The sequence below is a fragment of the Canis lupus genome, chromosome 24 (genome assembly GCF_048164855.1).
Source record: "Canis lupus baileyi chromosome 24, mCanLup2.hap1, whole genome shotgun sequence".
Taxonomy (NCBI): Eukaryota; Metazoa; Chordata; class Mammalia; order Carnivora; family Canidae; genus Canis; species Canis lupus.
In genome coordinates this window covers 19,833,105-19,847,181 of record NC_132861.1, presented here as the reverse complement: position 1 = coordinate 19,847,181, position 14,077 = coordinate 19,833,105, and the positions used below count along the sequence as shown (strand labels likewise).

Below are 14,077 nucleotides of genomic sequence, written 5' to 3'. Positions count from 1 at the left end.
AGATAAGCTGGAGGGGTGCGTGGGTGGCTTAATCAGTTAAGCAAGCATTGGACTCTTGGTTTTGGCTGAGGTCATGATCTCCCGGTCGTGGGATCCAGCCCCGCATCAGGCTCTGTGCTCAGTGCGGAGTCTGCTTAAGACTCTCTCACCCTCAGTCCCTCCCTCCCTCAAATAAATAAACCTTTTTTTAAAAAATTTTATTTCTTGGGCAGCCCGGGTGGCTCAGCGGTTTAGCGCCACCTTCAGCCCAGGGTGTGATCCTGGAGACCCAGGATCGAGTCCCATGTCGGACTCCCTGCATGGAGCCTGCTTCTCCCTCTGCCTCTCTCTCTCTCTCTCTCTCTGCTTCTCATGAATAAATAAATAAAATCTTAAAAAAAAAAAAAGATTTTACTTCTTCATGAAAGACACACACACAGAGGCAGAGACATAGGCAGAGGGAGAAGCAGACTTCCTGTAGAGAGCCTGATGCAGGACTCGATCCCAGGATCCTGGGATCACAACCTGAGCCAAAGGTAGATGCTCAACCACTGAGCCACCCAGGTGCCCTAAATAAATAAATCTTTAAAAAAGAGAGATAAGATAAGTAAGGAAAGATGTAAGACAAAGGTAAGTGAGTATAAGTAGATGAGCAGTAAAGGTGAGGTCCAGGTGATAGTCACTGCTCCCTCCTTTAGCCTCTTCAGGGCACAAATTATTTCTAGCTCTATTTATTATACTATTCCTTCTGGTTTCCATCTACCTTGTAGTTTCTTTTCATCTTTTAAAATATTATCTTTATTAAATGTCCCCTAATTACTAAATTTCAATGTGCCATATTTCTTATCAGGACCCTCATTGGTACAGTATTCAGTACAAGGGATTAGATTCTTTCAATGCCATCAGAAGGGTTGGAGGAGTGGAAACTAGGGTGTGATGGTTAATGTAATGTACCAACTTATCTGGGCTATAGCCTTTTCAGATATTTAATTAAACATAATTATAATGTGATATTAAGGTTGTTATAGGATGAGATTGATATTTGAACCAGTAGATTGAGTAAAGCAGATTGTCCTCCTTAGTGCAGGTGGGTCCCATCCAATCCACTGAAGTAATGAATGAAATAAAAAGGATGAGTAAAGGAGAATTTGATCTATCTGCCTATATTCAAGCTGCGATATTGGTCTTCACCTGTCTTTGGACTAGAACTGATTTGAACTCACATGATCAACTCCTCCTCTTTTCCAGCCCTAGGATTTGGACTAGACCTACATAATGGTCTCTCCTGCTTTTTAGGCCTTCAGACTTTGACAGAAACTATGCTATGGGCTCTCCTGCATTGTCAGCTTGCCGACTGCAGATCTTGGAACTTCTTAGCCTTCTTAAAGAAACCACAGGCCCAAAATGGAGTCACTTTGCTAAACCCCACAAGGCTTAATTCTTATGGTGGAGCTTTAAGCCCTATCCATTTGGAATATCCTGATCAGCACTAATGAGATAATCAGCATGATAAGACCCTTGCTTTTCCCTCTAAAAGAAGATGACCTTGCCTGAAACAATCGTTTCTTTTGCTAGTTAACCTCTTTATCTCACCCTGTTTCTGCCTATAAAATCCTTCCATTTTGTACATTTCCTTGGATGTCCCTATGTCCCTTATATTTGCTAGATGGGATGCTGCCCAAGTTATGAGTCATTGAATAAAGCCTGTTAGATCTTTAAACTTACTCCTTTGAATTTTGTTTTGAAACAGCTTTCACAGTCACATGAGCCAATTCCTTAAAATCTCTTTCTCTTCATATTCCTTTGGTTCTGTTTTTCTGGAGAACCCCAATTAATACAGATTTTGATACTAAGAGTGGTTCTAGAGGAACAGAGTATTAAGGGTGAGTTTTCTGAATTGGTTTTGGGGTTTCTGAAATTGTCTCTCTTCTAATTAGATGAAAAGATGCTACTGACTACAGAGCTTGCTACCAGTCCATGAGATGATCTGCCAAAACAGATACACAAAATATCTCTACTGGATGCTCTTACTAATCAATTGTTTATCAAGAAGGTAGGTGGCTGTATATATATCTTTGAGCATTTTTGAAAAACTAATGAAGAAAATGAGATTTGACTAGTTGTTCCTAATGTCACTGGACAAAGTGGTGGAAAAAAAGGATGAGTTCAGGGATTCACATCCCTAGCTCAAGAGCTGCATAATAACCAGAAGACTATGTATGCCCTGAAGGAGATTCATCTCCTATAGCCAGCCACAGGGGGTGGGATTGCTGAAAATCAAATGTACAATCTCATCTTGTTACTGGTTGAGTTATAATGCAAGTTGAATTGACAGCCTTACATTATGTCTGCTGCTAAAGTGAGGATACTACTTTCAAAGAATAGGATACTACAAGTTGGAATAGGGCAGTATGGGGGGGCATCTGGGTGGTTCAGTAAGTTGAGCATCTGCTTTTGGCTCAGGTTGTGATCCTGGGGTCCTGGGATTGAGTCTCACATTAGGCTTCTTGCAGGAAGCCTGCTTCTCCCCCTCTGCCTATGTGTCTGCCTCTCTCTGTGTATCTCTCATGGATTCATGGATAAATAAAATAAAAATAAAAAAAATAAAAAATAAAAAAAGGAGTAGGGGTGTATGGGAAGACCCTGATGAAGATGGGAACATGATGATATGTCTTTTTAAGAGATGGAGACCTCACACCTCCATTGGATATAGCCTCCTCACCCACAGTAGAATTGGACTCTTCACCCCTTTCTGAGAGAATTATACCTGCATTGCCTGAAGAAACTGTAATGGCCTCCCCTAAAACAATTGCTATGCAAGCCAGTGCTGCTTCTCCTCAGGATCTACTCCCACTTTCACTTTGCTTCTAGACACATAAGCAGACTCAAGTCCCAGCAGGCATCTAGAGGTGAGGTACAAAGCATGATCTATGAAGAGGTGTACTGCACTTCAAAAGAACTACTTGAGTTTTCTAATTTATGTAGACAAAAATTTCATGGGAAAGTGTGAGAATGGGGATCCCTGGGTGGCGCAGCAGTTTAGCGCCTGCCTTTGGTCCAGGGCGTGATCCTGGAGACCCGGGATTGAGTCCCACCTCGGGCTCCAGGTGCATGGAGCCTGCTTCTCCCTCTGCCTATGTCTCTGCCTCTCTCTCTCTCTCTCTCTGTGTGACTATCATAAATTAAAAAAAAAAAAAAGTGTGAGAATGGATACTAAGCGTGTGGGAGAATTGTGGAAAGAACATCAAGTTGGATCAGGCTGAATTTATTAGTATAAGATCATTAAGCAGAGATTCTGCACTTCATGTTACAGCTTGGGGAGTTAAAAAAGGCTTTTTGGTAGGTTCGCTGAAACATGGTCCCAAAGATGGTCTATAGTGAATGAATTGGAAATGCCACCTCTGCCTAGTTTAATATAAAGGTGGGGATTCAAAGGCTTGGGGAGAGTAGAATGTTAAAGTGGATTTGTCTGTTAAGATTTACTGACCAATGGGGGACTTGGGAGGCTGAGTTGCTTAAGCCTCTGCCTTTGGCTCTGGTCATGATTCTAAGGCAAGCCCAAGCCCTGAGTCAGGCTCCCTGCTCATCAGGGAGTTTGCTTCTCCCTCTCCCTTTGTCCCCAACCCCCACTTGTACTCTCTCTCTCTCATAAATAAATAAATAAATAAATAAATAAATAAATAAATAAATAAATCTTTTTAAAAAAAGATTTACTGACCAACACTGAAAGGGCCCAGAAAACATACCTTTCACCAATACTATGAGAAATAATATTTGTCAGGGGAACCATGGCATCCTTGAAGAGATCTGTGATCATTCTTTTCAGTAGGCCAGACCTTCCAGTGAGAGCAGCAGTCATTGAACGGGAAACTTAAATGTAATGGAAATAATTGGATCCTGGCTGGGAGGGGCCAAGTGGTGGCTTTCAACTGCAAAAGGCAAGATAAGCATGGTTACTATATTGGACCACAGAATCAAAGCAACAATCAGAATAGTCTAACTCCAGCAGACCTATGCAATTGGCTCACTGATCATGGTGTTCCTAAAAATGAGACAGATGGAAAACCTACTAAATTATTAGTTGATATATATAATCAAAAAATTTCTAGATCAATCATCTAAAAGTCTAACTTAAATCATAAAATCAGAGTCATAGACCCTCAATCAATTCCCATACTTGAGCTAATTACAGACCCAAAACCTCTTAAGTAAGGGAGATGCCAGGTCCTTGTGAGGAAGGACCGCAGTATACTGTCAAAAATTTACACTATTACTCTTTCTGCCTTCACCAAGGGCATCAATGACTTTTAACCAGGATAACTATATTTTGGGGAAAAGGAAATAGTCAACCTTTCAGGGACTACTAAACACTGGCTCTGAATGGACACCAATTTAGAAAAACCCACTATGTCACTGTAACCCACCAGTCAGAGTAGGGGCTTATGGAAGTCAGATGATCAGTGGAACTTTTAGCTCATATTGTCATGAGCTAATGCCCAGTGGGTTTTCAAACATATCTTAAATTTTTTCTCTAGTTCCATAACACATAATTGGAATAACATATTCAGCAGCTGGCTGAATCCCTTTATTGGTTCTCTGAACAGTGGAGTGAGAGCTATTATGCTGGGAAGAACAAGGGAAAGATACTAAAATAGCTACTATCTAGAAAAAATTATAATTCAAAAGCAATATTGCATTTCTATTAGAATTGTAAGAATTAGTGAAAGTAATTCACTTGGCTCCCTTGCAACTATATAATTATAACCTGAGAATCTGAAATCTTTCTTGACCCTATCCTGAAAGCTTAAATCAGTATTTGCCAGGCACTATGCTGTGTGCTCTATATCCATATATCAGGCTGAAGAATGGCTCCCAAAGATATCAGATCCTAATCTCTAGAACCTGTAAATGTTATTATGTTTCCTATGGGAAAAGGGTCTTTGCAGATATGATTAAGATTGAGCATTTAAAAATAAATTAGCTGGGTGGGCTCTAAATGCACAGATTTGCAGAGGGAAGTGGAAGGAGATTATAGGCATAAGAGAAGGCAATGTGACCATAGAGGCAGGTTGGAGATTGGAGACTAAAGTGATGCAATCAAGGAATATTGGCAGTCACTAGAATGTAGAAGAAGCAAGAAATGGATTTTCTGTCTTCCTTCAGAGGAAGCCTTGATTTGAGCCCTGTGTCATTGATTTCCAACTTCTGACCAAGGACTTGAAAGATACAGGAGTGTGATTCCCATGACATCCTCATTTAATGGCCCATTTGGCCTGTGAATAGGACAGATGTATCTTGGAGAATAACAATAGATTATCATAATCTTAACCAGGGAGTAACTCCAATTATGGGTGATATACAAGTTGTGGTTTCATCACTTGAGCAAATAATAAAATCCTCTCATACCTAGTATGCAGCTACTCTCAAAAGGTTTTTTTCACCATCCCTGTCAATAAGACTCTCTAGAAGCAGTTTGCGCTCAGCTGGAAAAGCTAGCAATACCCTTTCACTGTCCTACTTTAGGAGTATATCAGCTCCTAAGCTCTATGTCATAATTTAGTTCACAAGAATCTTTTTTTTTTTCTTAAAGATTTTATTTATTTATTCATGAAAGACACACAGAGAGAGGCAGAGATATAGGCAGAGGGAGAAGCAGGGTCCCCACAAGGAGCCCAATGTGGGGCTTGTTCCTGGACCCTAGGATCATGCCCTGAGCCAAAAACAGATACTCAGTCGCTGAGCCGCCTAGGTGTCCCAGTTCACGGGAATCTTAATCACATTTGCAAATGTACGATACATTATTATAAGGGAATACTGTATGTGTTCTGAATATTAGTCCCTTATCAGATATATGGTTTATAAATATTTCTTCCCATTCCATAGATTGTGTTTTCACTCTGTTGATTGATTCTTTGCTTTATAGTAGTTTTTAAATTTGATGTAGTCCAATTGTCTATTTTTGCTTTTGTTGTCTGCATTTTGGTATCATACCCAAGAAATCATTGTCAAATCAAATGTCATGGAGATTTCCTCCCATGTTTTATTCTAAGAGTTTTAATTTTTGTGTGTGGTATAAGAGTTCAACCCTAAGAAAAGAAGTGAAGCTGGAGGCCTCACAGTTCCTGATCTCAAAATATATGACAAAACTACAGTAATCAAAAGGGGTGGTACTATCATAAGGACAGATATATAGACTGGAGGAAAAGAATAAAGAGCTCAGAAATAAACCCTCAAGATATGGCCAAATGGTTTTCATTAAGATGCAAAGGCTACACAATGAAGAAATGATAGTCTTGTTAAAAATAAGAGGCCCCAAATGGAGCAACTTATGCTAAGCTCTATATCACCAAGCCAAGACTAAAGTATAGATTTGATTTTTGTCCAAATAGAATCACTTGATCAGCAATAGTTGAATAATCTGCCTAATAGACCCCTGCCATTTGCTAAAGGCAAATTTGCAATACCCAGCCTGCTTTTTTGTAGTTTTGCATAACTTTCTTGTTTCCACTCCTTTCTGCCTATAAAAGTCTTTCTCCTTTTTTAAAAAAGATTTCATTTACTTATTTGAGAGAAAGAGAGAGAGAGCACAAGCGAGGGGAGGAACAGAGGGACAAGAAGATTCTCTGCTGAGCAAGGAGCCCAATTTTGGGCTCAATCCTAGGACCTTGAGATCATGACCTGGGCTGAAGGCAGATGCTCAACCCAATGAGCTGCCCCAGGTTTTCATTTGGTACAGCTACTTCAAGCTCCTTTCTATCTTCTAAATTGGGTGCTGCCTAATTTGAATAGATTTTTGCTCAAATAATCTCTTAAAATTTTTAATATGCTTCAGTTTATCTTTTAATAGTCTTCAAAAACAGTGTTGGAAAAATTGGATATACACATGTGAAAGAAAGAAGTTGGACCCTAACCTTACTCCATATTCAACTGGGGTTTTCAACACATAGCAATGGCAAAGCTAGATATTACATGCAAAAGAATGAAGTTGGATTGTTACCTAATACTGTATAGAGAGTTTGACCAAAAATGGATGAAAAACCTAAATATAATAGATAAAATTATAAATGTGTTAGAAGAAAACAGGATTAAATTTTCAAGACCTTGAATTTGGCAGTGATTTGTATAAGTCACCAAAGGCACATGCAACGGAACAAAATATGGACAAATCAAACTTCATAAAATTTAAAAGTTTTGTGCCCTAACGACACTATCAGTCCACAGAATGGCAGAAAATATTTGCAAATTATATATTTGTTAAGGGATTCCAATCTAAAATTCAACAACAAGGGAAAAAACAACCAGATTAAAAATAAGCAAAGTATTTGAATAGAGATTTCTGCAAAAAAGATATACAAAAGCCAATAAGCATATGGATGATGTTTGACGTTACTAATCATTAGGGAAATTCAAATGAAAGCCACAATGAGATACCATCTTTCACACCTATCAAGAAAACTAGAAAACCAGAAAAATTCACAAATATGTGGAAATTTAAAAAAACATATTTTTGGGATCCCTGGGTGGTGCAGCGGTTTGGCGCCTGCCTTTGGCCCAGGGCGCGATCCTGGAGACCTGGGATCGAATCCCACGTCAGGCTCCCGGTGCACGGAGCCTGCTTCTCCCTCTGCCTGTGTCTCTGCCTCTCTCTCTCTCTGTGACTATCATAAATAAATAAAATTAAAAAAAAATTAAAAAAAAACATATTTTTAAAGAATCAATGAGTCAAAGAAGGAATCACAAGGGAAATTGGAACATATTTTGAGACAAAAATAAATACACAACATACCAAAGTTTATAGAATACAGTAAAGGAGTGCTAAGGAGAAAATTTTAGTCATCAATGCCTACGTTAAAGATGGACAAAGATTTCAAATCACTATCTTAGGAATATGCCATAAATAATTAGGAGAAGTAGACCAAAGTAAGCTCAAAGGAAGGAAGGAAAGGAAGAGGGAAAAAAGAAGGAAAGAAATAATAAAAATTAGAACAGAAATAAATAAAATAGAGAATAGAAAAAAGATGAACAGGGGTGCCTGCTGGCTCAGTTGGAATGATATGTGACTCTTGATCTCAAGGTTGTGAGTTCAAGCCTCACATTGAGTGTAGAGATTACTTAAAAAATAAACTTAAAAGAAAAAAGATGAACAAAATTGTAAATGCTTATAGAGAAGATTTAAATTATTAAAATTAGGATGAGAATGGAAACATTACTGCTGATTTTAAGAAATAAAAAGAATTATTAGAGAATTCTGTGAACAGCTGCACACCAACAAGTTGGATAACCTAGATGAAATGGACAAATTCCTACAAGTACACAATCTATGAAAGTTGAATCATATGGAATAGATAATCTGATTAGATCTCCCACTAGGGAGATTGAATCAGTAATCAAAAATCTTGCAATAAAGTGTAGTCTATTGTTAGATGAGTGACTAAAGATGTAATGCATATATGTGTGTGTGTATTATTACTCAGTCATAAAAATGAATGAAATCTTGCCATTCATGACAACATGGATGGAAGTAGAGGGTATTATGCTAAGTGAAATAACTCTAAGAGAAGGGACGCTTGGGTGGCTCAGTGGTTGAACATCTGCCTTTGGCTCAGGGCATGATCCTGGATTCCCGGGATGGAGTCCAACATTGGACTCCTTGCATGGAGCCTGCTTCTCCGTCTGCCTGTGTCTCTGCCTCTCTTTCTGTGTCTCTCATGAATAAATAAAATCTTTTTTAAAAAAGTCTAAGAGAAAAAAGATGAATTCTACCAAACATTCAAAGATTAGCTAACACTAATGTTCATCAAACTCTTCTAAAAAATTGAAGAGGAGAAAACAATTTGTAATTTATTTATTCAATAAGTTTACAATAACCTGATACTATAGTCAACAAAGACACTACAAGAAAAACAAAGACCAATATTCTTTATGAATATTGATCCAAGAACACTCAACAAAATACTAACAAACTGAATTCAACAAATATTAAAAAGATTAAACAAATGACCACCTGGGATTTTATCCCTGAAACAGAATGATTCATCATAGGAAAATCAATCAATGCCTAAATCCTATTAAAAGAATGAAGGGAAAAAAAATCTATCATTTCAATTGATACAGAAAAAACATTTGACAAAATTCAACACGTCTTTATGACAAAAATGCTCAATAAATTAGGAATAGAAGGAAACTATCACAAAAATAATAAAAGCCACTTATGAAAAACCCACAGCTCACATCATACTTAATGGTTAAAAATTAAAAATTTTCCCTCTCCAAACAAGAAAAATTAAGGAAAGTAGTTGAATACAAAATCACACTCAAAAATCAGTTATGTTTCTGTACAATAACATGAACAATCCCAAAAGGAAATTAAGAAACAATTTTATTCACAATAGCATCAACAGGCTGGGGCTCGTGGATGGTTGGTTAAGTGTCTGACTCTTGATTTCAGCTTGAGTCATGATCTCAGGGCCGTGATCAAGCCCCACATTGGGCTCCATTGGGCATGGAACTTGCTTAAGATTCTCTCCCTTTGATTATAAGGAAAATGAGTGGGAAAAAATAGAGAGGGTGACAAAACATGAAAGACTCCTAACTCTGGGAAACAAACAAAGGGTAGTGGAAGGGGAGGTGGGCGGGGGGAGGGGATGGGGTAACTGCGTGACAGGCACTGAGGAGAGCACTGGGTGTTATACTGTATGTTGATCAAACTTCAATTAAAAAAAAGATTCTCTCCCTTCTCTCTTCTATAGCACCAACAAAAATACAATACTAAGAAATTAAGGATTAACCTTCAAGGAGGTGAAATAATCAGAGTGAAAACTAAAGAAAATCACTGAAATAAATTAAAGAACTTATGAATAAAAAAAAAACAAAAAAAAATAAAAAAATAAAAATAAAAAAAAAGAACTTATGAATAAATGAAAAGACATCCAATGTTCATGGATTGGAAGACTTAATTTTTTTTTTTTTTTGAAGATTTAGTTATTTATTCGTGAGATAGTGAGAGCCGGAGACATAGGCAGAGGGAGAAGCAGGCTCCATGCAGGGAGCCTAATGCAGGACTCAACCCTGGAACTCCAGGAGGATCATGCCCTGGGCCAAAGGCAGGCAATAAACCGCTGAGCCACCCAGGCGTCCCAGAAGACTTAATATTGTTAAGATGACTATACCACTCAACATAATCTACAAATTCAATGCAGTCCCTGATGAAACCCAAACAGTGTTTTTGAAGAAATAGAAAAATCCATCTTAAATCCATATGCAACATCAAGGGATCCCAAATAACCATAACAACGGAAAAAGAACTGGGGAACTCATACCTCTTGGTTTTAAAACTCACTATAAGATTACAGTAGTTAGGGTGGCCCAGCGGTTTAGCGCCGCCTGCAGCCCAGGGTGTGATCCTGGAGACTGGGGATCGAGTCCCACATCGGGCTCCTTGCATGGAGCCTGCTTCTCCTCTGCTTGTGTCTCTGCCTCTCTCTCTCTCTCTCTCTGTGTTTCTCATGAATAAATAAATAAATAAATCTTAAAAAAAAAGATTACAGTAGTTAAAACAGTGTGGTACTGACATACACATATAAACTAATGGAATAAAGTAGACAAACCATGAATAAATCCTTGCTTCCACTGTCAAATGATTTATAAGGATGCCAAGACGATCCCAATAACAAATTATCTGTGGCTTAAAATTCTTCCAAAACTTATTTTAGTGGGGAGGGAAGCCAGCATCCTGCACTAGTTTACCATCTTAACAGAAACCCAAATATGATTTGTTGTCTTTTTTTCCAGCTACTTGTCATCAAGAAAGCAACAAGTTCAAGTGCAGGCATTTTGGATCCTTCAAATGCTGATCATCTGCAATACAAATTATTTTTATCCATTTAGAGACACTCTTGGTTAACAAGATCCTATCTTACTTAATTTTGTCAGGCATTGTAGTATGTCTCCACCATAGTTAAAAAGATCTCACACAAGGAAATGACATTTCTGCTATTACGTGAAATCCCTTCACATTAAATTTCTTTACCCCCTGGCCCCTAAGTCATATTATCTCCAGCTCAATTATACATAATGACTGCTAGGGGCACCTGGGTGGCTCAGGGTGTTAAGCACCCAGTTCTTGATTTCAGCTTGGTTGTGATCTTGGGGTCATGAGATGCAGCCCTGTGTTAGGCTCTGCTCAGCTGGGAGTCTGCTTTTCTCTCTCTTTCTCCCTCTCCCTCTGCCCCTCCCCTCATTCATGCTCTTTCTCTAAAATAAATAAATAGATCTTTTAAAAAAAATAAATAATGACTACTAGACTGAGATTTCCATACCATTCCTCTGGGTAAGTGCCCTATGCAATAATCTACAGCCACTTTGCCTGATATAAGATATAGAGTAACATCCTAGGAGGGGTTGTCAAAATAATAAACAAGTCTAGGCTATTTCATTGAAATAAAAAATGGCTCTATAAGCAAACACCAATTAGCTGTGTGAACTGCAAGAGTTTTAACCTCCACATAACCCTTTTCAGCTTCTATGTTAGTAAGCAAAAAACATTATGAGGAGAGTTTCAAGAGTCTTTAAAATTCTCAGCACGATTTGTACTTGTTAGATAGAATAAGGGCCTCTCTAGCTAGCAACAATAAAGTTTTTGAAAATCTTTGTCTTTTCTCGGCCTTTAATTAATTCTTCAAGTCCAACATGTAAAGGATATAACATGAATAGAAGAACTTCTCTGTAACACTTTTTCTAAAGAGTACACTTTATCATAAGGAGGGTTTGTTTCAGACTTTTCCAGAATTAAAGAATTATGTTGTCTGTAATTTTTCACATTAAATAACCTCATAGCAGAGGCCTTAGAAAACACATTTTGAGGGTTTAGTACCTAAAATATTTTATTCTTGTCTTCTTTTTTAAACATGAATATTACTAGTATTTAGAAGCTCATTTTTATATATGAGGGATTTTCTAAGTCAGGGAAAAGTATACAATTTTAATTCAAAAGAAAAGGAAAAATCTTTTAAAAGAATTGATAGGTAGTCAAGGAAAGCAGGTTTCCCTTCAGTTTTTTTCCTAGTATCTACTAATTGCTACAGTTTCATAGATTTACTAAAATACTGTAAATGGATTGGTGAATGTTTTATTAGAAAGTAAATAGTAATTTCAGCTTTTAGTTTTTATGATAGACTAGGTTACAAATGAACTGATTAGAATTTGACACTCATTCAAAGAATATAAACATTGTCAAGATATTCTGATTTAATAATTTTTCAATTGGGTCTTTTAATAAGCTGTTATATTTTTAATTAGTATGTTGCTTTGATAATATGAAATATAATTAAATTTTCCAGAAAAGCAATCTCTTAAAATGAAATAATAAATGGTTACAAATAATCTAAATTACTAATCTACTTTGGAAAGGGAAAAAATATATTTGGATTAGCTTTAAAAAGTTTTCTCATAGATGGGGTATCTGGCTGCCTCAGTTGGAGGAACTCTTGTTCTTGCAGTCGTGGGTTTGAGCCTTCTGTTGGGTGTAGAGATTACTTAAAATCATGGGGCAGCCCGGGTGGCTCAGCGGTTTAGCGCCACCTTCAGCCCAGGGCCTGATCCTGGGGACCTGGGATCGAGTTCCACAACGTGCTCCCTGCATGGAGCCTGCTTCTCCCTCTGCCTGTGTGTCTCTGCCTCTGTCTCTGTATCTCACGAATAAATAAAAATAAAATCTTAAAAGAAGTTTTCTCAGAGACATTTAATTTAGTAGATATAATCTAATACCCAAATTAAAAAAAAAACTAGTATATATCTATTTCTTTAGATTGGAGTTCTTTTTTTTTTTAAGGTTTTATTTATTTATTCATGAGAGACACAGAGAGAGGCAGAGACACAGGCAGAGGGAGAAGCAGGCTCACTGGAGAAGCCCAATGTGGGACTCGATCCCAGGATCCTGAGATCAGGACCCGAGCCAAAGCAGACACTCAACCACTGAGCCACCCAGGCAGCCTTAGATTGGAGTTCTAAAGTTAGAATGATAGATCATAGTATATACAAATTTTAATTTTAATAGATACTTATTTACTAATTTATACTACAACTGTTTGTATATGAGAGTAACTCTTTTCTCATACTTCATTAGTATGGAATGTGTACAGGGTTTTTTTGTTTGTTTTTATTTAAGAAGCAAAAAATTATTAAGAAGTGACAATTTGGGGGCCCCTGGGTGGCTCAGTGGCTGAACCTTCAGCTTAGGTTGTGATCTTGGGGTCCTGGGATGGAGTCTGACATTGGACTCCCAACAGGAAGCCTGCTTCTCTCCTTGCCAGTGTCTCTGCCTCTCTCTGTCTCTCATGAATAAATAAAATCTTCATTAAAAAAAGAAGTGATAAATTGTACAATTTTTGCTTCAGATACTTATTGCAGCTAAATTTGTAATAGCAAAGAATTGGAAATGACCTAAACATTAATCAATATACAAATAGTTACAAAATAGGGAGTATGTTTATTATGGAATACCTACAATTTGCCATGAAAAGGAATGAGGTAGATCTGTATATAATTTATTTCCTGAAAACTTAAATAGTGCTTTCTATGTACCAGAACAATATTAAACACTTTACACCTGTAAACTCTCTAATTCTCATTATAACCGCATATGATAAGTACTGTCATTATACCTTTCTTACAAATGAGGGAACCAAGGCAGTATGTCATAGCAATATTTCAGACTATGTAGCAATTAAAAATGAGTTAGGTGGACCTATTTGTATTGATCTGGTACTCTATACCGTCCTATTAATTGAAAAAGCCAAATGTGAGAGTGATATTGATTAGCACAATTCCGTTATAATGTAAGAATATAAAGGTTTATATGAACATATTTGCGTGAGCATACAATCGTGTATAGAATATTATTGCATTCATAATTTGGATTTGGAAGATTTATGAAGAGGGTTCCAATCAATGTTTTAACACCTAATTTTATTTTTAATTTTTTTAAGTTTTTTTTTTAAGATTTTATTTATTTATTCAGGAGAGACACAGAGAGGCAGAGACGTAGGCAGAGGGAGAAGCAGGCTCCCTGTGGGGAGCCAGATTCGGGACTTGATCGCAG

The 14,077-nt window shown here is 37.4% G+C and overlaps 1 protein-coding gene across 1 annotated transcript in view; it reads left to right on the top strand.

The window, feature by feature from the left end:
- LOC140616578 (uncharacterized) overlaps positions 1-11,015 on the top strand; it is a 43,949-nt gene extending 32,934 nt beyond the window's left edge. Inside the window, exons 5-6 of the mRNA XM_072797191.1 lie at positions 1,917-2,032; positions 10,771-11,015. Coding sequence (XP_072653292.1) covers positions 1,917-1,920 — 4 coding nt within the window. The 3' untranslated portion in view covers positions 1,921-2,032; positions 10,771-11,015. The remainder of the gene's footprint in view (positions 1-1,916; positions 2,033-10,770) is intronic.
- The last annotated feature ends 3,062 nt before the right edge of the window (positions 11,016-14,077 follow it).